At 38.4% G+C, this 27,042-nt stretch overlaps 1 protein-coding gene and 2 non-coding genes across 3 annotated transcripts; all 3 read left to right on the plus strand.

Moving 5' to 3' along the window:
• The first annotated feature begins 903 nt into the window (after positions 1-903).
• Positions 904-23,193, plus strand: RXYLT1 (ribitol xylosyltransferase 1). The gene is made up of 6 exons (XM_069490399.1): positions 904-1,105; positions 1,959-2,114; positions 5,587-5,689; positions 16,100-16,414; positions 19,257-19,427; positions 22,543-23,193. Exons 1-6 carry the CDS (start codon positions 937-939, stop codon positions 22,958-22,960), a joined length of 1,332 nt encoding a protein of 443 aa, XP_069346500.1. The 5' UTR covers positions 904-936; the 3' UTR covers positions 22,961-23,193.
• LOC138397675 (U6 spliceosomal RNA) lies at positions 6,103-6,209 on the plus strand. Its single transcript, XR_011235807.1, has one exon. It is a non-coding gene; the product is annotated as a U6 spliceosomal RNA (small nuclear RNA).
• LOC138397694 (U6 spliceosomal RNA) lies at positions 21,082-21,189 on the plus strand. Its single transcript, XR_011235825.1, has one exon. It is a non-coding gene; the product is annotated as a U6 spliceosomal RNA (small nuclear RNA).
• Positions 23,194-27,042: the final 3,849 nt, after the last annotated feature.

Below are 27,042 nucleotides of genomic sequence, written 5' to 3' on the forward strand. Positions count from 1 at the left end.
TTGGGGATTTGGAAAAGTTTTTGACGTAATATTTTAGGGTTAGTGGTAGGGTGACCAAGTTTTCCTGTTTTTCCCAAGACTTTCCCAGTCTTGGCACTAAAAATCCTCTAACCCAAGAATCCTTTCAGTCCTGGGCAAACTTGGACAATTGGGCATACCACTGCAAATCTGCCTGATAATTTGAACAGCAATACCCGGACGCTACTGACACACACAAAAAAATTGTAGCCCAAATTCACAAGGCTCGACATAGAAAGTTTATTGACAACATTCAATTTTACAGACTCTACTTCACAAAATGCTGCACAATTCCCATTATAGTAATATCAATTTTTAAAATACTTTTGTTGTGGTAAGGCATATATAACAAAGTTTGTCGTTTTAACTTTCTATGTGTACAATTGAGCATTAATTACATTCACAAGGTTATGCGACCGTCACCACTTAATTTTTTTTGAAGGACGTTTATATTCACTCATCCATCAATGTAGCAGGCCCTGTCCTAGGCGCTAGAGATTCCGTGCTGAGCAAATAATGCACGGTACGTGCCATCACGGACCACGGTGGGTGCTGTTCTCTCCCCGAAGTCTTTATGTACACGGGGACGGTGCCCAGGGTTGAAAGGTGCAGTGGGTACACTGCAGGGGTCAGGGAAGTACCCACCGCCTGGCGTCTGGAAGCAGCACTGAACAGTGGACATCTTCCACACCCACATTCCAGAGTCCGAGGTAGGCAGGACTCTCCGCGCCCCTAAAGGGGCGGGGACTTGCGGGCCGTGTCGGGGTGGGGCCGTGTCGGGGCGGGGCTGCGTCGGGGGCGGGGCGGAGGAGCTGCGGGCGGGGACAGTTCTCCCAGCGCCCGCCGGGGCCTGCGCCGGACGCCGCCAGGTCCGCGGCGTTGAGCGGCGGCGGCGGCCTGACGGGAAGTCTGAGAGGGATGCGGCTGATGCGGAGGCGGGTGTGCTCGCTATTCATTGCCGTGTACTGCCTGTTCTCTCTCTACGCTGCCTATCACGTCTTTTTCGGGCGCCGCCGCCAGGCGCCGGCCGCGTCCCCCCGGGGCCTCAGGAAGGGGGCGGCCCCCGCGCGGGAGAGGCGCGGCCGAGGTAGGACGTGGGCGGCAGCTTCCTTCCCCGGCTGCGCGCCGGGACTGGGGGCTGCGGGACGGCCGGGTCGGCGGCGGACCGACTCTCCGGTCCTGGGTAATATTACTCCCGGGGCCCGGGATGCGCTTTTCCTCCTTCAGCCTCCTTAGCCAGCCCTGGGCTCGGGATTGGAGGCCGTTCCTTATCTTTACCCGAATCTCACACGCAGTCCCCACTCCCCATCCCGGAGGCTGACAGGCGCGCACGCAGTTAAAACACGTGTTAAATATCCAGGATGTCTCAAATGCCAGAGGTTTGTGGGAATGCTGCTAGAAGGCAGGCCGCAGATCGCCGCTGGTTTTAAGACAACTGTTCCATATTTACACGATGAGCAGTGATTGGAAGACCGGAGCGCTTTACCTCCAGGTGTCCTGCATTTTAACGCCTGTTAGGATCAGACTGAGCGTTGTCTCTCCTTTTATTCAGAATTTTGCACAGTAGTATCTAAAACTGGTGGACGCTACACTCTGAAGTCAGATTTTTATGCGTAGGTTACATATATACAATTGATAAAGAATTGTAATAAATATTTAACTTGATACGTATTATTCGCTTATTTTTGAAAATTTTGGGGGAGATAATTTTCCTGTCTCAAGTTAACATTTTATTGCTAATATCTTTCAGAGTAAAGGTTCAATAAAAATTAAGTTGCTGATTTTCTTTTTTTATTGTATGTGTTTAACTAGTTCAGATTCTATTGCTTTATCTCTGAAAAATTAGATGAAATGAGAACTCTTTAACATCTAACTTAAGTGACTTGAATTTATCTGCCCTTACACCTTACTGGTAAACACTGTTACTCTTTTTACAACAGAACAGTCTACACTGGAAAGTGAAGAATGGAATCCTTGGGAAGGAGATGAAAAAAATGAGCAACAACAGAGATTTAAAACTGGTCTTCAAATATTAAATAAATCCACAAAAGGAAAAACAGACCTCACTGTACAAATCTGGGGCAAAGCTGCCATTGGTAAGTTGATGTGTAGAAGGAAGATATGTAAAAAGCATTGTAAAATGCCCTTTATTGATATTAAATTCGTTTTAATATAGCTTGTTTTATCATTTGTTAATTAAGGTATCATGATATATTTTTTCACATTTTGTCAGTATTTCATTTCCCTTCCCATTAGACAACATCTATGTGCCCATACACACAGCACACACACACACACACACTCCATTGTTGGTCTTTAGCAGAGCACGGCTTCATTTGTAGATATAGTGAGTAGGTTGTGTAGCATCATCATATTGAAGTGCATACATCAATTAAATTTTCATTAATCTTGTAGTTATTGGACATTTGATAAGTAAGTATAAGATGTGGCCCCTGCCCTTGATGACCAGAGAAGTTTGGGAAACACTGAAGAGAACAAATTTAAATGAGGTTCTTCAATGCAGGCCTTTCTCAGAGCCTTTAATATGCCAGTGTTCATTGTGAGTGTCAAAGAAGGGGATGTACTGTGTATTTGAGTAAACTTGATTGCCCACAGAAGCATTTTGCTCTGAGTGTCATGAGAATCTGGTGTTCCAAGATAGATATTATAGTCTATTAGGGAATGGGCCCTGAGGGGTAGGGGAGTCAGAAATAATTTAGTGATTTAGAAGGGGCTTTATTCAGCATTTGAACATGAGTTGGATTTATTTATAATAAGGGATATGGATAGAAAGTACCAGGTAAGAGGAAAGTATATAGTGCATAGTGCCTGGCTTATGGTGTTTCATAAATTGATTCATGCTTATGTACAAATATATATTCTTAAAGATTACTGCTGACCTCTAAATTTCAAGTACCTGAACCCAGGCCTCAAATCATCGAGTTCTAACAATTTTTTTAAAAATAAAGTCTGTAATATTGATTTCTTTCTTTAAATCTTTACTTCACCATTTTAGTTTTTTCCGTAATTTTACATCTTAGCAGGTTTCCTTGTTTCTAGACTTTTCTCTTTTCAATCCAAAAGCACAAAGTGGCCGGATGAATTTTATCAAATGCTGCTTTCATCAACCTATTCCCCAGACACAGTCAGAGAATACCAGTTATAGACATTCCCATTCAGAAGGGGAGAAAATGGAAATTAAAAGGAGTCACCGGTGCAGGTTATTTTGAAATCTAAGCAGGCAAGCTCCATTAGGTTTTCAAACATAGAAATGATCTGTGGCTTGCAGCTTTGCCTTCTGGCCTTTCAGCTCCACCATTGGAGTCATCCTTTCTTTTCTCATGAAGGGTAGCACATGTTGGCAGCTTAGTAGTTTTGTCAGCCTGTTTCCTGCTGGTATTAATAGAATTTGGGGAGCGTAACAGCCTTCTTTGATTTTGACCTCTCTCTGTCTCTTTCAGTCCCAGCTGGCAGTGTTTCTGCTGATAGAACATTTTCAAGAACTTTGTGGATCTCCTGTGTATGTCACAGGATTCACTCCATTAGATAAGAAGCTTCTCCACAGATCTTTCCTGAGTTAATCTCATCCCTGTTTCTGGCTTCTGATGAGATGGCTGCAAAGACCCATAAATTACATGCACAATCTCTTCAGAGAGCCCGTTGTGTGAATGAGTATTGTGACCTTCTGAGGCATTAGCAAAAGGTTGTCCAGCCACATTCTTGGCTTTCTTTTCAGAGCACACTTTCCTGACAGTAAATCTAATTTTTCACTTTTTTAATCTTAATAGTCTAAGAATTTCCAGAATCATCAAATTCTGGTTCCTTTTTGTTTAACAGTTCTTCTCTCAATCTCTCTTTTCTCTTACATTTTACTATAATAAGGAAGAAGAAACCAGTCCATACCTTTAACACTTTGCTTGGAACCCTCTTCATCTAAATATCCAAGTTTGTCACTTGCAAGTTCTTTCCACATAACTGCAGGACACAATTCAGCTAAGCTTTTTCCTGTTTCTCCAGCTTTTAATAACATGATCCTCATTTCCTTCTGAGCCTTCACCAGGAGTGCATATTAAAGCACTGCTTTAATATATATATTTCTACCATATTTCATACAAAGTGTGCTTAGGACAATTCAGGTATTCTCTAAGATGATACAGGTTTTTTCTACTGTGTGCCTCACTTTCTTTTGAGTTCTTGTTAGCTGAGTTGTTAACCTCCTTATTTCTACCTTCAGTCTATTCAAGGCAATCTAATCTAGGCTTTTTAAATCGTTTCTCAAAATTCTCCCAGCCTTTTCCCATTACCCAATTCTAACACTACTTTCACATTTTTAAGTATTTGTTCCAGTAGCACCCCATTTCCAGGTATCACAATCTGTAACTACATAATCCGTAGTTTCCTATAGCCATCAGAACAAAGTACCACAAAATTAGTGGCTTAAAACCACACAAATTTACTATGCTACATTTCTGAAGGCAAAAGTCCAAAATGTGTCTATGGGGCTATGTTACTTCTGCAGGCTCTAGAGGAGAATCTGTTTCATTGCCTTTTCAATTCTAGAAGCTACTCATGTCATTCTGACCTCTGTTTCTATTCTCACATCTCCCTTCCCTCACTCTGACCCTCCTGCCTCCCTCTTGTGAGGACTCTTGTGATTACATAGTCCATGATAATCTCTTCACCTTGACATCCCTAACATAATCACATTTTAAAAGTCTCTTTACCATATAAGGTGACATAGTCACAGGCTCTAGAGATAAGGACATGGACATGTTTGTGGGTGTACAGGGGGGCATTATTCAGCCTACCACAGTTGGAAAGCTTTGTCTAATTGGCCAAGTTTTAAAATATGGTTATTTTAGTTTCCTTTAGTGCCAGGGTGTAATGAGAATGGAACAAAACATGGCTTTCAATATAAATAAAACAGGATTCCCAGAGGTGTTGTACGGTCTCCATATTACGTCATCATGTGACGCTGCTCTCCTCTATTCCCAAAGCTTTCATTTAGTTGAAGTCATGATAAAACATCAGGGGCTGCCATAAGGAGAAAAGATGCAGTGGTATTTGTCTGTAAAGAGCATCGTGTAGTCAGGGATGTGTGTTGAAGTGAGGAGGAGGTAGTGTCCCTTTGACACATTGAATGTATATGTATATAAATGAGCTCCTTTGGTAGTGTTTGGCATAAAAAGGTGAATCCCCCGAGTTTGTTATAATATGAAAACAATTCTAATCGTATAGTAATATACTTTATAATATAATACATTTCATTTCAGAATAAGGTAATAAAGGCGCAGTGATAATTAGGGGATTCTAAAAATCTAAGAGAGGTTACTGACTTTTATATAACTCACATTTTGCCACATTTCACACCGACAGCTTCTGAGTCCTGCCTCTCATTAGCTGCCATATTGAGGATTTTGAGCTATTGCTTGATAGCCCTGCCTGCCAGTGAACCAAAGGGGAAAAGTTCTGGTTTCGAAGTCAAATGGTTAAAGGAACAGAATAGAAACTTATGCACCAGAGTAGATAAGACAATAAATTTTTTTTGTTTTTGTTTTTAATTACCAGGCTTGTATCTCTGGGAGCATATTTTTGAAGGCTTACTTGATCCCACTGATGTGACTGCTCAGTGGAGAGAAGGAAAGTCAATAGTAGGAAGAACACATTACAGGTATTAGTTGTGTAACATTAACCTTTGATGTGTTGCTGTACAGTATTTTATGTGAATACTAGAAGAAAAAGGAAAATACATTTTTTTCCATTTTAACTTGTGAAGGATGGAATTAATCTCATGAATGTGTATTCATAGTTAAAGTTTACTTGGACGTTTTCTTATGAAATTGGATGTTACAAAGTACTCCTTTTTTTAGAATCATGTGTCTGTTTTCTTTTTATCTGACTTGTGACATTTAATTGGTGATGAACATTTATTAATAATTCTGTATCTTGGAGAAATAATGTGTAAACTTAAAAGTATTTTCACTTTTCTCTTTCATATAATAGTCATGTTCATTTTTTATAATATTTAGTATCAAAGCTATTGCTATCACTGTTAAAATTTTTATTCATTAAAACATATTTCATGTGCTCGCTTCGGCAGCACATATACTAAAATTGGAAAGATACAGAGAAGATTAGCATGGCCCCTATGCAAGGATGACACGCAAATTCGTGAAGCGTTCCATATTAAATTAAATTAAATTTCATATATGAATTCTATCATGATGGTATAGATTACCACTTTCCTAAAATACTCAGAAATATTTATTTTATTTTCTTATGTAATTAATTTTTTTTTTTGGAGATAGGGTTTCCCTGTGTTGCTGGGGCTAGAGTGCAGTAGTGTCATCATAGCTCTCTGCAACCTCAAACTCCTGAGCTCAAGCGCTCCTCCTGCCTCAGCCTCCTGAGTAGCTGGGACTACAGGTGTGCACCACCACACCTGTTTAATTTTTCTATTTTTTATAGAGATGGGGTCTTGCTCTTACGCAGGCTGGTCTTAAACTTCTGGGCTTAAACAATCCTCCTGCCTCAGCTTCCCAAAGTGCTAGGATTACAGGCGTGAGCCACTGCACCCAGCCTTTATTTTTTATTTTTATTTTTTTTTTTAGAGACAAGGTCTCTGTCACCCAGGCTGGAGTGCAGTGGTGTGATCATAGCTCACTATAACCTTGAACTCGTGGGCTCAAGGGATAACTCCCACCTCAGCCTCCCGTGTAGCTGGGACTATAGGTGCACACCACCATGCTCGGCTAATTTTTCTGTTTTGTTTTGTTTGTTTTTGTAGAGATAGGATCTCTCTCTGTTGCCCAGGCTGGGCTCGAACTCCCAGCCTCAAGCAATCCTCCCACCTTAGCCTCCCAAAGTGCTGGGATTACAGGCATGAGCCACTGCACCCAGCCAGAAATTTTTTTTTTTATTTAATAAAACCACTGTATTGCTAAGACTTTTTTGGGCTTTTGTTTTTTAAAATTCTTACCTATGACTGCACATTTTCTGAGTATTTTTAAATAGAATTGAGATTATTATATTTAGAAAAACTGTGATAATTTTATCATGTGAAATAATGCTATTTTTCATTAGTTATTGCTTATTGAAGTAAAAACATTTTTAAATTATTTTAAAATGCTTATTTTATATAACAGTTGTAGTATTAGGAGGGAAAATGTGAACTAAAGATTCTGGTTTCTATTAGGATTTCCTTCTTTTCCACAAAAATCGAGAGAGGGAAACTTATAGTTAATCTCAATTTCATTTTCATTTTTACTGCAAATTTAATTCTTTATTTACTTTATATACACTTGGAAAGCAATTTCATTGCATGTATCTTTTCAGAGTAATCATACTTGAAAAGTAAACAGGTTTTTTAAATCATCATTGGTAATAATTATATTTCCTTTCATCTGTAGGCTTCTGTTGATCTAATCCCATTCAAGAGCTTATACATAGTCTTAAACTTAAAATAGTTGGATTTAAGTGCTTGAAAGTAAATGTGTATTATGTATATAAATCTAATATGTTGGTATTTGAAAAGTAAATGTATTATGGGCATTAGTCTAGTAGTTTTGCCCTTAATATATAGAATTTTCAGAAAAATTATTAAAAATTCACAAAGAAGTTAGCATCTTTAAACCTAAAATTTTATAATGAAGGGTTTTAGCAAACAGCATTAACTTCAAAAAGAAAGCCAAATTTATCCTTCCCTTCTGAAATTTTTACATGAAACTTTATACAGGCATACTTTAGAGAATTGTGAGGTCAGTTCCAGACCACCACAGTAAACCGAGTCACACAAATTTTTTGGTTTCCCAGTGCATATAAATGTTATGTTTATACTATACCATAGTCTATTAAGTGTGGAATAGCATTATGTTTAACAAAACAATACACGTACCTTAACTTAAATATATTTTATTGCTAAAAAAATGCTAACAATTATCTGAGCCTTCAGTGAGTCATAATCTTTTGCTGGTGGAGGGTCTTGCTTCAATGTTGATGGCTGCTGTCTGTGATCAGGTGGTGGTTTTTGAAGATTTGGGTGCCCGTGGCAATTTCTGAAAACAAGACAACAACAGAGTTTATCGCATCGATCTTCTTTTCACGAAAGATTTCTCCAAAGCGTGCAATGCTGTTTGGTAGCATTTTACCCACAGTAGTAGTTCTTTCAAAATTGGAGTCAGCCCTCTCAAACCCTGCCACTGCTTTATCAACTAAGTTTATGGAATGTTAAATCCTTTGTCATCATTTCAACAATGTTCACAGCATCTTCACCAGAAGTAGATTCCATCTGAAGAAACCACTTTGTTTATTCATCCATAAGCAACTCCTCATCCCTTAAAGTTTTATCATGCGATTGCAGCAATCCAGTCACATCTTCAGATTCCACTTCTAATGCTAGTTCTCTTGCTATTTCCACCACATCTGCCATTACTTCCTCCACTCATGTCTTGAATTCCTCAAAGTCATCTGTGAGGTTTTGAATAAACTTTTTCCAAACTCCTGTTAATGTTGATATTTTGACCTCTTCCCATGAATCACGAATGTTCTCCATGGCCTCTAGAATGGTGAATCCTTTCAAGAAGATTTTTTGATTTACTTTGCCGAGATCCATCAGAGGAATCACTATCTATGGCAGCTACAGCCTTGCAAAATGCATTTCTTAAGTAAGAAAACTTGAAAGTCGAAATTACTCCTTGTCCATGGGCTACAGAATGGATGTTGTGTTAGCAGGTATGATGACGACATTAATCTCCTTGTACATCTCCATCAGAGCTCTTGGACAACCAGGTGCACTGGCAATGAGCAGTAATATTTTGAAAGAAATCCTTTTTTTGAGCAGTAGCTCTTAACAGTGGGCTTAAAATATTCAGTAAACCATGCTGTAAACAGGTATGCTATCATCTAGGCCTTGTGCCATTTGTAGAGTACAGGCAGAGTAGATTTAGCGTAATTCTTAAGGGCCCTAGAATTTTCAGGATGGTAAACAAACATTGGCTTCAACTTAAAGTCACCACCTGCCCTAGCCCCTAGCAAAAGAGTCAGCCTGTCCTTTGAAGCTTTGAAACCGGGCATTGGCTTCTCCTCTCTAGCTATAAAAGTCATAGACGGCATCTTCTTCCAATATAAGGCTGTTTCACCCACATGGAAAATCTGTTGTTTAGTGTAGCCACCTTCATCAGTTGTCTTAGCTAGATCTTCTGAATAACTTGCTGGAGCTTCTACATCAGCACTTGCTGCTTCACCTTGTACTTTTATGTCTGAAGATGGAATGTTGTACCTGGTTTGATCCTTTATGCAGACCGCTCAAACTTTCTCCATATGAGCAATAAGATTGTTTCTCCTTGTTATCATTCATGTGTTCAGAGGAGTAGCAGTTTTCATTTCCTTCAAGAACTTTTCCTTTGCATTCCCAACTTGGCTAACTGGTGCAAGAGGCCTAGCTTTTGGCCTATCTCAGCTTTTGGCATGCCTTCCTCACTAAGCTTTTTCATTTCTAGCTTTTGATTTAAAGTGAGAGACTTGGCCCGGGTGTGGTGGCTCACACCTATAATCCTAGCACTCTGGGAGGCCAAGGCAAGAGGATCGCATGAGGTCAGGAGTTCAAGACCAGCCTGAGCAGGAGTGAGACCACATCTCTACTAACATGAAAGATTTGTGACTCTTCCTTTCACTTGAACACTTAGAGGCCATTGTAGGATTATTAGTTGACCTAATATTGTTGTGTCTCAGGGAATAGGAGGCCCAAGGAGATGGAGAAAGATGGGGGAGTGTGGGTCAGTGGGGCAGTCAGACCATGCACAACATTTGTCAGTTAAGTTTGCCATCTTCTATGGTCACAGTTCATGGTGCCACGAAACAGTTACCATAGTAACATCAAAGATCACTGATCACAGATAACCATAACAGATAATAATGTCAAAGTTTGAAATATTGTGAGAATTACTAAATGTGACACAGACACAAAGTGAGCACATGCTGTGGGAAAAATGTCACCGATAATTGTGCTGGACTTGAAGTTGCAACAAACTTTCAATCTGTAAAAAATGCAGTATCTGCAAAGCACAAGAAAGTGAAGTACAATAAAATGAAGTATGCCTGCATTATGGTGAAAAAGCAATGCTATTTAAGAGAGTTGTATATTCAAGGAAGGTCACCATTGTAGCAGATTTTTAAAAACAGCTAATTAAAGTTTTAAGCTCATAAAAAATAGCACATATTATTTATCCAAAATTTAAAAACTTTTATGGAATTGCAACTTTTGAGTTGAATCAGGTTACATGGGTACTTTTTTTTTTTTTCTTTTTTTGAGACAGAGTCTCACTTTGTTGCCCAGGCTAGAGTGAGTGCCGTGGCGTCAGCCTAGCTCACAGCAACCTCAAACTCCTGGGCTCAAGCGATCCTCCTGCCTCAGCCTCCGGAGTAGCTGGGACTACAGGCATGCGCCACTATGCCTGGCTAATTTTTCTATATATATATTTTTAGTTGTCCATATAATTTCTTTCTATTTTTAGTAGAGACGGGGTCTCGCTCTTGCTCAGGCTGGTCTCGAACTCCTGACCTTGAGCGATCCACCCGCCTCGGCCTCCCAGAGTGCTAGGATTACAGGCGTGAGCCACCGCGCCCGGCCACATGGGTACTTATTTATATATTTCCACACTTTTACTGTCCTTACTTGACCAAAAGTAAATCAGAAGTGATTGCTCACCTTGAAGATATTGGAAGAGTTTCTAAACACTGTGAGGATACTTATAAATAAGCATAAATACATTTTGTTTAAATAAACCTTCAAGTTTACAAAGCTTATATCATTTAATTTTAGCTTCAAGACAATTCTGAGGCAGAAGTAGAAAGGATATCATCAGTGTTCCAGGTTTCGTGAGGTTCAGGAATGCTGATTCTTAACTCATGGGTTCAAAGAATGTAATCCAGAATACCTAGTAAATAACTCAGAATGGAAATAGAATTATCAGTCAGGTCATGTGCTTATACTGGCTTGACTGACACGTTCTTTCCATACAGGCAGGCTACAAGTGATACCCGGTTATTTAAGGGTTGTTTGATTAAATTTGGAATCAAAACATGAAACTTAATTATATGTAGTGCTTCTAACTGTATGTTTCAGAAGGAAAGAAATATAACTCCTTGTTCACCACCATATCAGTAACATCATGCACAGTCTGTGCTCAGGCTATGAATGCACGAATATATGCAGGGCAAACTGAACTTATGAATCAGCCCAATGAAGGCCTGTTAACCTCAGGGTAGTGTGGCAGTGTGACTGAATTGTCAAGAGCACACACTCTGGAACCACACTATCTCAGTTCGAATTCCACTCCACCACTTCACTATCCAATCCTGGACAAGTTTCTTAACCTCTCTGTGCCTAGGTCTCCTCAAGTTCAAAATAAAGCAAATAGTTCCTATTTCATATTAATACTATTGTTTTAAAGATTAAATGCATTGATAAATTATAGTACTTAAAACAATATCTAACATAGTGATCACTATAGAAATCTTATTGCTATTTTATTATTTTTAACATTAAATAGGTTCTACAACATCATCCTACCTCTCAGTTCTTTTTTTCTTGTTTTCATTACTGTCTAACATCTCTCGGTCATGTACTTCCCCACAAATACCTTATTGATACAGTCTTTTTTTTTTTTTGAGACAGAGTCTCACTCTGTTGCCCAGGCTAGAGTGAGTGCCGTGGCGTCAGCCTAGCTCACAGCAACCTCAAACTCCTGAGCTCAAGCGATCCTCCTGTCTCAGCCTCCCGAGTAGCTGGGACTACAGGCATGCGCCACCATGCCCGGCTAATTTTTTCTATATATATTTTTAGCTGTCCATATAATTTCTTTCTATTTTTAGTAGAGGTGGGGTCTCACTCTTGCTCAGGCTGGTCTCGAACTCCTGAGCTCAAACGATCCGCCCACCTCGGCCTCCCAGAGTGCTAGGATTACAGGCGTGAGCCACCGCGCCCGGCCCAGTCTTTATATTAATATAACTTCAATTAAGTTTCAGGGTAGCCTGAGACCCATTCTGTCTCTTTTATTTTTATTTATTTTTTGAGGTGGAGTCTCACTGTGTCACCTGGGCTAGAGTGCCGTGGCATCAGCCTAGCTCACAGCAACCTCAAACTCCTGAGCTCAAGTGATTCTCCTGCCTCAACCTCCCAAGTAGCTACGACTACAGGCATGCACCACCATGCCCAGCTAATTTTGTATAGAGATGGGGATTCACTGTGTTGCCGAGGCTGGTCTCAAACTCCTGGCCTCAAACATTCTTCCTGCCTTGGCTTCCCAATGTGCTGAGAATACAGGCATGAGCCACCGCACCTGGCCTAGGATTGTTTCTTCTAATTCCATGAAAAATGACATTGGTATTTTGATAGTAATTGCATTGAATCTCTAGATTACTTTGGGCAGAATGGACATTTTAATAATACTGATTCTTCCAATCCATGAGCATGGGATGTTTTTCCAATTGTTTGTGCCATCTACAGTTTCTTTCATTAGTGTTTTGTAGTTCTCCTTGTAGAGATCTTTCACCTCCTTGTTAAGTATATTCCTAGATTTTGGTTTTGTTTTTGCAGCTATTATAAATTATATTGAGTTATATATTTGGTTCTCAGTTTGGTTGTTACTAGAGTATAGAAATGCTGCTGATTTGTGTACATTGATTTAGTAACCTGAGACTTTACTAAATTCATTTATCAATTTTAGGAGGATTCTTTAGGGTTTTCTAGGTATAAGATCTTCTCATCAGCAAACAGGAACAGTTTGACTTCCTCTTTTCCAATTCGGAAGCTTGTGGAGCTCTGCACAAGCTCAAGCAGTGCCTCTGTGTGATCTCCTGGGCAGCTTCCTATTCTATTCTGGAGGCCTGTGGGGGTCGAGAAGCTCCCCAGTAGCCAAAGCTGCAATGGTCGCAGGCGGGAGTGCAGAGCCTAAAAGACCTTCTGCTTACCCTATCCCTGGGTCCCTGTCCAGGGGCCGCTCAGGCTCTCGGCACCCCACACAGGCGTTCCAGGCTCTGTCTTCACCCTAAGTGTCTCCCTGTTGCCTATCTGTTATCCTCAAGCATTCTTTCTCTGATGATCTATTCAAAATATAGGTATTTGATGAATGTCCTGATTGTTCTCTGAAGAAGAGATACACGCCACCTGCCTCTAGTCAGGAATCTTGCATAATAAAATTGAAGTTTCTCAAATAATCTGCTAACCAAAAAAATATATAGAATTCAATGGTTAAGAGTCATGTGACTGCTTAGATTGTATATTTATCCTTTATTAAGGCATTTGCCAGGCAATTCAGGTATTAATACTTTCACATCGGTATTATCATAATAATGATACATACATACAGTGTTTGTTCACTAGTACTTGCTGAATTTAGAAAGAATGAAATAATGTAGTCATCCTTTGGGATGACTCTCCCAAGGGAGATTGGTTCCCAGAGTGTATGCCAAAATCCTCAAGTTCTGCAGCAGGCCCTGCAGAACCTGCATACAGGAAAAGTCAGCCCTCTGTTTACATGGGTTTCACATCCCGCTAATACTGTATTTTTGATCCACATTTGGTTGAAAAAAGTCCACACATAAGTGGACCTGCACAGTTCAAACCTGTGTTAACAACTGGATATTGGCTTCCAGAAATATATTGTTTCCACAATCAGCATTAGAACTCAATGTTATAATGATTTCTCTGGACTTTCTAAGTATTGGAAGTGTTTATTGGAAGGAAAATTTTTAAGTGAACCACATTGCAAAAGAGAAATACTGGAAATTATAAGTTCAAACTAATATATGCTACGACATCTAGAAGAGCAAATCACTGTTTTAAAATTCTGTATATGAGCTCTTAAAATATGTTCTTCAGTCAATGGAATTTTATGATTGATGCTTGACTAATCTTAGGAAACTAAAGCATAGCATTTATCACGTATAACTACACTATAATATCTCATACAATAAGCCTCACTTTACAAAGTAAATGTGTAGCAGGAAAGTTACTAAATTGAATTTCTGTAACTTGATTCATATTTTAAATGCAGTAGGAGAACTTAAACTGGTAGAGCAAATAACTTCCTTAAAGAAAATTACTGCTTACTCATTCAGTATTTATTGAGTGCCTACTGTTTATCTCATAGTAGGCTCTGAGGATTTCAAAATGAATAAAATGCCTTCCCCTAACCTCAAGGAGTTCACAGACTAGTCATTGAGACAAACAAATTATTTTCATACCATATAGAAAGCACAATAAGGATATGCATACTCTATCATGTTAATTGTTAGGGATATACAGAAGAAAGGTAACTAACTAAATCTGAGTAGAGTTGAGGGTGCAGGGCCTATTAAGAAAGGTTTCTTACAGGAGGTGGTAGCTGAGCAGAGTCTTTAAAATGAGTAGGAATTAGCAAGGCAGAAAAAAGAAAGATTATATTCCCAGCAGAGATGACACTGGAGGCTCATAACTGATAAACAGCTTGGTTTGTGCATGGAATTGCAAACTATTCAATATCCTGGGAATGTGAAGATGAGGTGGAATAACTGAGATGGGGAGGACTGGGCAAGGGCCAGATCATGATGGGCCTTACATGTACCACGTTAAGGCTCTTGGACTTTGTTCTTGGGCAGTGAAAAGCAATTGAAAATGATTAAACAGGGCTGGGTGCGGTGGCTCACACCTGTAATCCTAGCACTTTGGGAGGCCGAGGCAGGAGGATCTCTCGAGGTCAGGAGTTCGAGACCAGCCTGAGCAAGAGTGAGACCCCGTCTCTACTAAAAAATAGAAAGAAATTATCTGGACAACTAAAATTATATAGAAACAATTAGCTGGGCATGGTGGCGCATGCCTGTAGTCCCAGCTACTCGGGAGGCTGAGGCAGAAGAATTGCTTAAGCCCAGGAGTTTGAGGTTGCTGTGAGCTAGGCTGATGCCACGGCACACTAACCCGGGCAAAAGAGAGAGATTCTGTCTCCAAAAAACAAAAAAAGAAAAGAAAAGAAAATGATTAAACAGGATAGCAGTGTTGTCCATATTTCTTTTTTGTGTGGAGACAGCAGATACTTGGCTTGTATTTTTTTATCCATTCATTAAATGTAGTATATATATACCATGGAGTACTATTCAGCCATAAAAAATGAATTAATACCTTTTGTAACAATCTGGATGGAACTGGAGACCATTCTTCTAAGTGAAGTATTGCAAGAATGGAAAAACAAACACCACATGTACTCAGTATTAAATTAGAACTAATCTGTCAGCACTCATGTGCACAATAGGGAGTAAAAGTCAATGGAACTCAAACAGGCGGGAGGAGGGAAGAGGAGGGGGATGAGTGAAATCATACCCAATGGGTACAGTGTACACTCTGTGGGAGATGGGCACACTTACAACTTTGTCTCAAGCAGTACAAAAGCAATCCATGTAATCAAAACATTTGTACTCCCATAATATTGTGAAATTTAAAAAAATAAATAAAAATAAAACAAAAGCCAAAAAAAGAAAATGTGAGTTAACAAATATGTCTATTCCTTTTATGAAAACTGTTTTTAAATACAGTAAAAAACAGAGAGTAATACAACAAATTCCCATTTACCTACCACCAGAACTAACAAATTCCAGTTCTCTGTCATATTTGCTTCAGATACATAACTTTCCTCTTAAAAGAATTAAATATTTCTAGTAAAAATGAAGCTCTCTTTGTAGTGTTCACCAGCCCCTATCCTCTTCCTTCTTTCTTACACTATTCAACTATATTTCTTTGCTAAGGAGCTTAAATTCTAGCCAGCACTTACTTTGAGTGTTGTTAAAAAAAAACAAAAAAGCTACCACATTTCTGATTATCATATGCAAGTTGATGTGTCTACAACCAAGGCTTCCCATTAATCTACAGCTATGTGCCATCATCCCAATTTATTCAAAAGAACTTGTATTATAGAAATTTTATTTCTAGAAAGAATATAGATTAAATTTCATTGTAGATTTTACATAAAATGTTTAAGAACTTACGATACCAAATACCTTTTTGTTCTGGATTTTTTTTGTCTCTTCTTTTTGTTCTGTTGTTTTGTGACAGCTTCATCACTGGTCCAGCTGTAATCCCAGGGTACTTTTCTGTTGACGTGAATAATGTGGTACTCATTTTAAATGGAAGAGATAAAGCAAAGATCCTTTATGCCACCCAGTGGTTACTTTATGCACAAAATTTAGTGCAAATTCAAAAACTCCAGCATCTTGCTGTTGTTTTGCTCGGAAATGAGCATTGCAATAATGAATGGATAAACCCATTCCTCAAGAGAAATGGAGGCTCTGTGGAGCTGCTTTTCATAACGTATGACAGCCCCTGGATTAATGACGTGGATGTTTTTCAATGGCCTTTAGGAGTAGCAACGTAAGTATAAAATATTATTTTACATTTCTAGACTCTTAAGACCTGAATTTCTGAATCAGGAAGATTGTGTTTTAAGTTATAATAAATTTGGTTCTTCTGGGATTATTAAGGCCAGGTGCAGTCTTTCCCAGAGGCAAAAATAGGGTGTGATCTCACGCTTCAGTGACAATAATGATGTTTTTAGAGTGTTTTATCCTTTTTTTTAAAGTCTTTACCCATGTATCTTCAAATTTATTTGTTCATATCTACATCTAACTTGTAACCCTCATATACTAATGAGTAGGTAGACATAATCAAAGATCTTTTTGTAAACTTCACTTTCCCATACCATTTACTCCCCCGTCCCCCACTCCCTGCAAACCACCTATACAAGTTTCCCCTGCTTTAAGCCAAAAGGTTAACTATGGATTAAAACATGCCTGAAGGAAGTTTATAGGAGGTAACATGCAAATAAGGAGGTAAAGAAAAATTCATCTGTCAACAGCAAACATTACAAATATATGCTACTATCCTGCTAAACAGAAGACCTGGAGAAGCCAAGGTGCTAACAAAACACCCACATTAAGTTTTAAAAAAAAATCTTGAGGGAAGTAATTTGATTTTACAGTGGTTTAATTTATCCACCAAATGCTTAATGACCATAAATGTGTCTGCAATGAAAACTAAAAGAGAATTAGAGGAAGTTGGGAATACATGTTAGATACTAACACTCTTCAAGTTTTGAAGATGTCATTGCATGAAGAAAATTATGGGAAACACAGCTCCTGATAATTATGCACCCTTAGTGTAACATATGGAGATCACTGCTTCCAATATAGACACTGTGGTAGGCATATTTTATCCTTTTATGAGGAGAGCAGATGAGTTACCTTTTTAGTTTTAAAACCCGATACATAGGATAGATTTTCAAGTTTATTAGGAGTACCCTAAAGAGACATTTATCATCAAGTGATAGACTTTTTTTAAAAACATAATTTATGGTAAAAAATTAAAGGCAATATTATTATATGAAGAGCACACTGTACTATTGGGCTTGGGACTTGGCTGAATTTGCACAAATTCCTTCTCTATAAGAAGGATTTAATTAAATAATGGCTATGGTTTTTCAGTATATAGTCTTTTTCCAGCTATAAAATGGAAAATGTATTTTTTATCTTTCTGTTAATAGAAGGTTTTTAATTAAAAGTAAGTTGACTTTAAGATAAGTTGCCACTAGTATGTAAACCTCCTGAGGGCAGGGATTTTTGTCTCTTGTTCGCTGCTCTGTCCCCAGAACCTAAAACAGCACCTGCACAGAGTAGGTACTCCATAAATGTTTGTTGCGTGGATGAATTATGAAAAATCTCACTGACACGATTTTTGAATCAGATATTCGTTATTCATTATTCTATCTCTGGTTACTGGATGTTGTCTTAGACTGCTGTCTAGTTAGCTACACAAATGTCACCAGGGAAACACATTAATAAGACATATTCCCAGGCCTACTCCTACAACATTCTGACTTAGTAGGTTTGGGGCAGGGTCAGACAAAAAGATTTTTGTTAAGTAAAGCCAAGTTTATGACCCTCTGAAAAATCTCTCTCTTGAGCCCATATTTGTAAAATGTTTTGAAACATTTTACTTTTCCGCAATAACACTATATGACCTATTCATATAGTATAGGATAGAAACTCTTGATAATTCTGGTATTGTTGGACTAGGCCAGTATCTTTCTTACAGATCAATAGTTCTCAGCCAGGAGCAATTTTGCCCACCGGGAGGCACTTGGTAATGTCTGGAGACATTTGTGGTGGTCACAACTGGAGGGAGACTGTCACAACTGGCATCTAGAGGGTAGAGCCCCGGGATGTTAATGATTGATACACTGCACAATGTACAGGAAAGCCTCCACAACAAAAAATTATCTGACCCAAAATGTCAGTAACACTGAAATTAAGAAACCCTGTTATATAAAGCTTTGCTTTCGTGTAAAGTTTATATGTCAGGCATACAGTTTGATCATTGGTGTTTCCAAATGCCCGTAAGAGTAAGCCACTTGCAACAGGCCTCTCCTGTATGGCATACAAAGGTTTTTTGTTTGTTTGTTTTAATATACTTGAAAAGCCCTTGGGATTAATTTTTCAGAACCTTTTGCTATGGCAATATATATTCTATAATCTTTTTATTTTTTCTTTTTGATTAATAATTGTATATGTTTATGGGGTATAATGTGATATTATGACATATGTTTACAATGTGGAATGATTAAATCGGCTAATTGGCAAATCCTCACCTCACGTACTTACCATTTTTTGTGGTGAAAACATTTAAAATCTCTTTTAGCAATTTTGAAATATACAATGCATTATTATTCATTATAGTCACCATTCTGTGTGATAGATCACTAAAGCTTATTCCTCCTAACTTTGTACCCTTTGATCAACATCTCCCTCTTCCCCGTCCACCACCCTCCCCCAGAGTATTCTATAATCTTTTCATCACTTGCTAAAGCATTGGTTAAATCATGATCATTATGAGTGTAGAAGAGCCTTTATACTTTGAAGGTCTTGAATTCAGCATGCCTAGCAGCTGAAGGTGAGTAATGGAAATCAAAGAATGTCCAAAACAAAGAACTTTAGGCACAAAATCTCTATGACAATTTTATAAGAGATGTCAACATGAGATTCTTTTTTTTTAAGTTAGTAGATTCAGGGACTTTTCCAAAATAAGCATGGAAAATTACAATTTGAGATTTAGAAATCATATATAAGTCTCTTCTGTAGAGCTGCTACCTAAGAGGTTGGGTTATGGGGATTTGCCAATCCTATGTCATATATTTACTCATATGTACTTATTTTTATAGATATAGGAACTTTCCTATGGTGGAGGCAACTTGGTCAATGCTACATGATGAGAGGCCATATTTATGTAATTTCTTAGGAACGATTTATGAAAATTCATCCAGACAGGCACTAATGAACATTTTGAAACAAGATGGGAACGATAAGCTTTGTTGGGTTTCAGCAAGAGAACAGTAAGTTCTATGCTTATTTGATTCATTCATCTTGTTCTCCAATCTGAGAGTTGCTTTATCTGGAAACAGAGAAGGTTTCCAAAGAGGCATTGTTAACTCCATTTATACCAGTCTTTCCTCATAAGATACATTCATAATTAAAGCTGGGAAGAGATTGGGTTGTATACATTTAAAATAGGGAGAACCTCCTATGGCTGTAGTCCATCTTAAAGAAGAACACTAGTAACTGTCATTTGCAAATGTCAATTGTAGGGTTTCCTCAATATTTGTTAGGCACACAGGAGATTGTAAATGCCTATGAGGTCTTAGATTCATCCCTGAGTTGTTCAACAGACCAGTTAAGTGTTCCAAGACTGCCTGCAGTACTTCTCACATATTAAGGAACCTGATACCATCCTGAGGACAGGGACCGGGTATTTTTCTTTTAAACCCCAGATCTAACATTGGACCTTGCACAAGGTAGGCGTAGGATAAATGATGAGTGGATGGATAGATGGGTAGACTTAATAAGGTTAACTTTCTTCTATCTTTTATATAGTAATCAGGAAACTGAAGTGAATCAGGAGTGAAGGAAGTAAATTTGGAATCATTTATCTTGTTTTTAAATAAACAGATAGAGTTTTCAAATGAATAAATAGAGTTTAAATCAGAGTCATCAGGGAAGTAATGCCTAAAAGAGTCCATCTAGATCTAGAAATTTATTTTTTAGTTTTTTAATTAAAAAAATTTAATTTTTTAATTGTAGCAAGTATTCTCTTCTAGAATGCATAACTCCCAACTCTATTGTTAGTGTAACCATATTTTATTCATTTGGTCAACACTTATCAAGCAGTTGCTATATGCCAGAAACTGTTTTACCCATGGTAAATACAACAGTGAGCAAAACAAAGTCCATGCCCTTCTGGAGCTTAAATGTTTGGTGGAGGAGACAAACAAGTAAAATATATTGTGTGTCAGAAGATGATAAATGCCATGTAAAAAATTAAGTAAAAGAATGGCATAGAGAGGACTGGGGGTTAGGGGTGGAGCATTTGCTGTTTTGGAACAGCCGAGAAAGGCATTAGTTAGAAGATTCTATTTAAACACTGAGCTTGAAGAAGGTATAGGGATGAACCTGTGTATATTTGGGGGAAGAGTATTCTAGGCAGAGGAAAGAGCAAATGCAAAGGCCCTAAGGCAGGGTGGAAGAAGAACAGGGGGCAGTGTGTCTAGTGAAGTGGAATGAATGAGAACAGTGTAAAATAACAAAAGTTGATTGTGGGAATAGAATTATTCTTAAAACTGCTCTCATACTATTTAACCATAGGTCGAGTAGGTGTCCTTCTTGCTTCTCATTCTTCTTCTAGACCATTCTCCCCTTTCCCTCCCTAATACCCCCAATTTTAAATCTCATGACAACAGACAAAACCATCCATTACCCTTGTGCTCTGAAATCATATACTGACTCTTAGGTTTATCCCCCTAATTCTTTGAAGAGTTTAGCTCCTGGTTCACTCTCACTGTGTCTCTGACACTACTCTGATCTTTATTCTTGGTGATTTCCAAATCTACATAGATGGTCCTTCCTCCCTGATCTTTGTAGTTCCTTCAACTCTTCTCCTCCAGTGAGCTGGGCTTCCACCTCACCTAGCTATTCCCTGTTATAGTCATTTCCGTGCTCACTTTGGTAGCGCATATACTAAAATTGGAACGATATATAGAAGATTAGCATGGCCCCTGCGCAAGGATGACATGATTATTTAAAAAAAAAAAAAATGTCATTTCCTAGACCTTATCATTACACATACTACATCCTTTCAACATGATCTCAAGTCCCAGCCTCTCTATATATAACTACCATAATTTGTCATTCCAACTCATTCCCTGTAATAATCTGACTCCAACAATCCATTGTTCCTACTGTCCTTTCATTGTCCTTCACTCCCTTCTTTTCATTTTATTCTTTACTCATCTTAAATTTCATAGTCAATCATAGTCATGACTATGATTTACCTGTATATCCTCAGCTCCCCAGTTCCCTAATCTGGCAAACCCAAAACATGGTTAAATCCAGCTCTCTGCCTATTCCATACCTGCACCCATGCAGATAAACACATTTGGAGAAAGATACTAATCAATGTTGATTTAAATATATGACCTTGAACCTCAAGTGCCCAGCAATCTTACATTTCCCTTGTCCATGTATTCTCCCAATCTCCTAGAAGATTGTTTCATGCCTTTTCCCCTAAACATTAACACCTCTTCCCTCAACCCTTCTTGCTTTATGACCCTATTGCTTACTTCACTGAGAAAATAGGCCAGTCAGGAGGGAACACCTAGCTTTTGAACTGATCTCCCGGCTTCTACCTTTGCTCCTGTGCGGTCCATTCTAATGCAACAGCCAGATTGATTCTGATAAAACCTATGCCAGGTCTTGTCACCCCCTGATCAAAACTCTGCATGATAGAGCCCCCTGTGATGATTCAGACCTTTTCTACACCGTTCCCCTTAGTTACTCTGCTACAGCCACCCTGGCTGCCTACTGCTCCTGAGCTCGCCCGGCACACGCCGTCTTGTGACTGTCACTCTGGCTTGCGTCTACACTTGTTCCTCCAGTTCTGCCTGGTTTGCCCTTCATCTCCAGCTCCATGCTCAGATGCCACTGCAGCAAAACGTTCCCTGGTCATGTATTTAAGATTGTGACCCTATCCCCTCAGAAATGCCCTCCCCACTTCTCTGCTTTGTTTTTCCTCACAGCATTTAGCACCTTCCAAATAATTTACTGACTTGACTTGGTTATTGTCTGTCCCCACCACTAGAACTAGAATTTAAGCTGCATGAGAGCAAGGTAAGGAAGAGAGGACCTGAAACTCAGAAAATATGGGTTGAATTAATGCTATTCATTCAGAAATGTTATGGTGACCCCTAGAGTTTATAAATATACAGCCATAAAATTGTTCAGATTCTTAAATATTTTTAAGAAATCTGGGCCAAGATTTTAGATAGCTTATACCTATGATCTCTATAATTTGTTCACCATTTCCTGAAGCTGATTTTATTAAAAGATAAGATCTTTTCTTTCACAAAATATATACTTAGTAAAGTGAAAGCTACAGTTGTTTTTCTGATTTTCTAGGTGGCAGCCCCAGGAAACAAATGAAAGTCTTAAGAATTACCAAGATGCTTTGCTTCAGAGTGATCTCACATTGTGCCCAGTGGGAGTAAACACAGAATGTTACAGAATCTATGAGGCCTGCTCCTATGGCTCCATTCCTGTGGTAGAAGACGTAATGACAGCTGGCAGCTGTGGAAATACGTCTGCTTACCACAGTGCTCCTCTGCAGTTGCTCAAGTCCATGGGCGCTCCCTTTATCTTTATTAAGAACTGGAAGGAACTTCCTGCTGTTTTAGAAAAAGAGAAAGATATAATTTTACAAGAAAAGATTGAAAGAAGAAAAATGTTACTTCAGTGGTATCAACACTTCAAGACAGAGCTAAAAATGAAATTCACTAATATTGTAGAAAGTTCATTTTTAATGAGTAAAAAAAGTTAATTGTTAATTATCTTTTTGAGCTAAGATGTGATTTTTAAAATCAGTGCCACTACTGGGTGTGTGAGTGTGTTTGTGTACTTATAAATGTTTTTTGGGGTACCTTGATAATAATAACCTATAAGGTACCCTAGATTATGTATATAGCGTTGACCAGCTGCTCGCTTGTTGGGCCAGTCCTCCGTAAAAGCTAAAAATGTAGTTAAAATGTTAATCAGATTCATTTCTACAAAAGTGAATGATTCAACATTTATCAACTTTTCTCACCTATTCAAACCCACTCTATAAAATGGTGGCTTCAAGGGGCTATGGGCTAGGGTGTAGGGGCTGGGTGGGTTTGGTCAAAGGATACAAAATTATAGTTAGGAAGAATAAGTTCAAGAAATCTATTGTACAATAGGATGACCATAGTTAATAATGATGTATTGGGCTTTTTTGTTTTTTTGAGACAGAGTCTTGCTCTGTCACCCTGGGTAGAGTGCAGTGACATCATCATAGCTCACTGCAATCTCCATCTCCTGGACTCAAGCGATGCTCCTGCCTCAGCCTCCCAAGTGGCTGGGACTACAGGCACGTACCACCATACCCAGCTAATTTTTTCTATTTTTAGTAGAGATGGGTCTCACTCTTGCTAAGGCTGGTCTCAAACTTCTGACCTTAAGTGATCCTCCCACACTGACCTCCCAGAGTACTAGGATTACAGGCATGAGCCACTGCACCTGGCCTTGTATTCTTGAAAAATGCTATGAGAGTGAATGTTAAGTGTTCTCACCACAAAAATAATTACATGAGGTAATAATATATATTAATTAGCTAAATAGAGTCAATCCACAATGTATAAATACTTCAAAACATCATATTGTACATGGTAAATACATACAATTTTTCTGTTAATTTAAAAAAAATAATCAAAATCAAAATAAACCCACTGTAAGAAGCATCATTAGACAGTCAAAACTGAGTTTTGGGCTGGGCATAGTGGCTCATGCCTGTAATCCTAGCACTCTGGGAGGCCAAAAGCAGGAGGATCACTTGAGGTCAGGAGTTCAAGAGCGAGACCCCATCTCTACTAAAAACAGAAAAAATTAGTCAGGCGTGGTGAAGTACACCTGTAGTTCCAGTTACTCAGAGGCTGCTACTTGGAAGGCTGAGGCAGGTGGATCACTTGAGCCCAGGAGTTTGAGGTTGCTGTGAGCTAGGCTAATACCACAGCACTCTAGCCTGGGCATCAGCACGAGACTCTGTCTCAAGGAAAAAAAAAATTGCACATACAAATGAATAGCCTTCCTTCACTATCTGTTCAGTAAACATGCTTTCTAGCTCATACTTTTATATGAGCTTTTTTTTCTTTCTGGAATGCTCCTCTACTTCCAAACTGTAGCTTCCCAAGCAGCAATAAAAATGTGTCATCCGTACCTTTTTGTTTTTGTTTCTGTTTTTGTTTTTGTTTTGAGACAGGATCTCACTCTGTTTTCCAGGCTGGAGTGCTGTTGTGTCATAGCTCAGTGTAACCTTGAATTCCTCGGCTCAAGTGATCCTCCTGCCTCAGCCTCCCAGGTAGCTAGGACTACAGGTGAGTGCCATCATGCTCAGCTAATTTTTTTTTTTTTTTTGTAGAGACAGGGTCTCGCTATATTGCCTAGGCTGATCTCAAACTCTTGGCCTCTAGCAATCCTCCTGCTTTGGCCTCCCAAAGTGCTGGGATTACAGGCATGAGCCACAGCACCGGCCCTTATTCATACCATTATTTTAGTAGCTAAATAATATTGATTGAATTCAATTACTGAGAGTATTTCTTTGTTAGTCTACCTCCTTCTACCATAATATAAACTCTATCAGAACAGAAGCTTAGAAAATTCTTTTCATTTCTATCTTGTGTAAACCACTGTTATCTTGAGTCTCTAACAAACCAATGAAATCTATATCCTAACTAATACATCTAAAAAAAAAGATTTAAACCAAAATGGTGCCAGGAAGGTGTGTCTGCACTGTGAGTGAATTCTTATTTTACAATAGAGTCTATGTTTTGTAGGAGTGAAAGAATGAATCAAACTCTCCCTTTTGATTCTTTGTGATAATGAAGCTAGAGAAATTAAATAGTGCCCTTGCTTTTGTTTAATACTTACACATTTATATTACTGAATCTTACTATTTTTCAAATTTTATTTAGGCAAATTTTTTAAATAATAAAATAACCTTTTTTCAAGTAGCAAATTTCTACTGCAGAAACAATTTGATGTTACTGAGATTAATTGCAAATTTAGGATACTATGAAGTATTGTACAAAGAAACTCACCTGTGAGATATATTATTTGATCTATAAAATAATTTGAGATTGAAAGCCGTAACTGGAAAGAACTTCTGAAATATAAAATTTACTACAGTATCAACAATTTCTAATGTAAGTCCTCCATAAATATGGAACAATAGCTTAAATGTCTATGAAAATGCTTTCATAAGCATCACCAATTGTTGATATTTAGTCATTAATTACATTTGTTACCAAGAAAACAGTAATTAAAATACTATGTTAAGGGCTATAGTTTTTTATTTAGGTGAGCTAATTAGACAAAAATATATCTTCTAGTTTTATACACTCCATATGTGTTATTTCCTATAGTAGAATACAGATACTCTTAAAAGTTGAAAGAAAACTGCATTCTTTCTTTTTGCCTTACAGTCTTACTCCCTAGGAATCCGACATTTGTGCTAAAAGTGAAGCTACTGCCAAAGTAGTCATGACAGGATTAAGTATGGTCTAGGCTGTTCAATTATTGAGATGCATTTTTGTTCAAATAATTTTATTGCAAAGATTCATATGTGTCCTGATTTACTGTTAAAATACATTTTTCCAAAAGGGGGCAAATTATGCAAATGAATATAATACATTTTTTACAGTCTAGTGTGTAGCAAACTTCCACTAAAATTTCACTTAAACACTCATTTAACATATGAGGTCTGCCCGGAAAGTATCCAGCCATTGTTAGTATAAGGAGAACAGTTTGTGACATGGATGTAACCTGGCAGCCAAGGCGAGTGGACTGGAATGCGCATGTGTGAACAATGAGCCCATCACTGTACTAGCCAGTGGGGTGCAGGAGCCACTGAGTGAGCATGTGTAATGTGTGGCCATCGCAGTCAAAATGAGAGAGTAGAGCAAGGAATCAACATCAAATTTTGCATTAAGCTTTAACATTTCTCCATGGAAACTATTCCAATGACTCAGAAGGCTTTTAGGGACGATGCAATGAGTGCAGCACAAATAAAAGTGCGGCACAAACACTTCAAAGATGGTCGAGAATCTGTTGAAAGTGATCCACGTTCTGGAAGGCCTGCAACAAGCAGAACACCTGAGGTTGCTGAACTTGTACAGATTAGGTTAAGAGACGCTGGGAGAACTGTGTGAGGTTCTAAGGTGCCTATTTTGAAGGAGACTGAGGCATCATTGTCCTATGCACAATGTTTCTTGTATCTTCTTCAATAAGTGTCTCTATTTTTCATATTACCTGGCTGGATACTTTCTGGGCAGCCCTTATATCTGTTGAACACCTACTATGTTACAAGCACAGTTCTAGGCAACAGACCACAGATTCTAGAAATTATTCTGTTACTCTTTAAATTTTAAAGCCTGTAATGTTAAAAAAAAAAAAAAAAAAAGTCACACATTAAGCATTTGAAAAATCTTGTCAGGTGGCTGTCTTTGTCCTTTATTTGCTTTCTAGAGTACTCATTTTGTCTCTTTCATTATGATAACAGCAATTATAGGCTTTGTCAATCACAAAGCAAATGACACATTCTCAGACTGTTTACTAAGAGAAGTTAGCAAACAAGCTTTAGTTTGTTGATTGATCAAAATATACAGATGACTAAACTAAATCAACCTGTATTTAAACTTATCTTCGATTCAACCATGATTTCTACTACGTGTCTGCCTTGCTTGAAATAGATTTGTTTTAAATATTTTATTTACCTTTCTGAAATGAAAATGGAAAGCACAATTGTTGCAACTTAACTTCTTGGGTACACGTACAGTGAAGCCTTGGTTTTGAAACCACACAACAGGAGAGGAATTTCCGTGCCGGGCT

This window comes from Eulemur rufifrons, chromosome 16 (assembly GCF_041146395.1).
Source record: "Eulemur rufifrons isolate Redbay chromosome 16, OSU_ERuf_1, whole genome shotgun sequence".
Lineage (NCBI taxonomy): Eukaryota > Metazoa > Chordata > Mammalia > Primates > Lemuridae > Eulemur > Eulemur rufifrons.

Coding starts and splice junctions, on each gene's coding strand:
- RXYLT1 (XM_069490399.1), top strand. CDS start 937: ATGCGGCTGATGCGGAGGCGGGTGTGCTCGCTATTCATTGCCGTGTAC. Junction 1,106..1,958: donor GCGGGAGAGGCGCGGCCGAG/GTAGGACGTGGG, acceptor TTTTTACAACAG/AACAGTCTACACTGGAAAGT. Junction 16,415..19,256: donor TGGCCTTTAGGAGTAGCAAC/GTAAGTATAAAA, acceptor TTATTTTTATAG/ATATAGGAACTTTCCTATGG.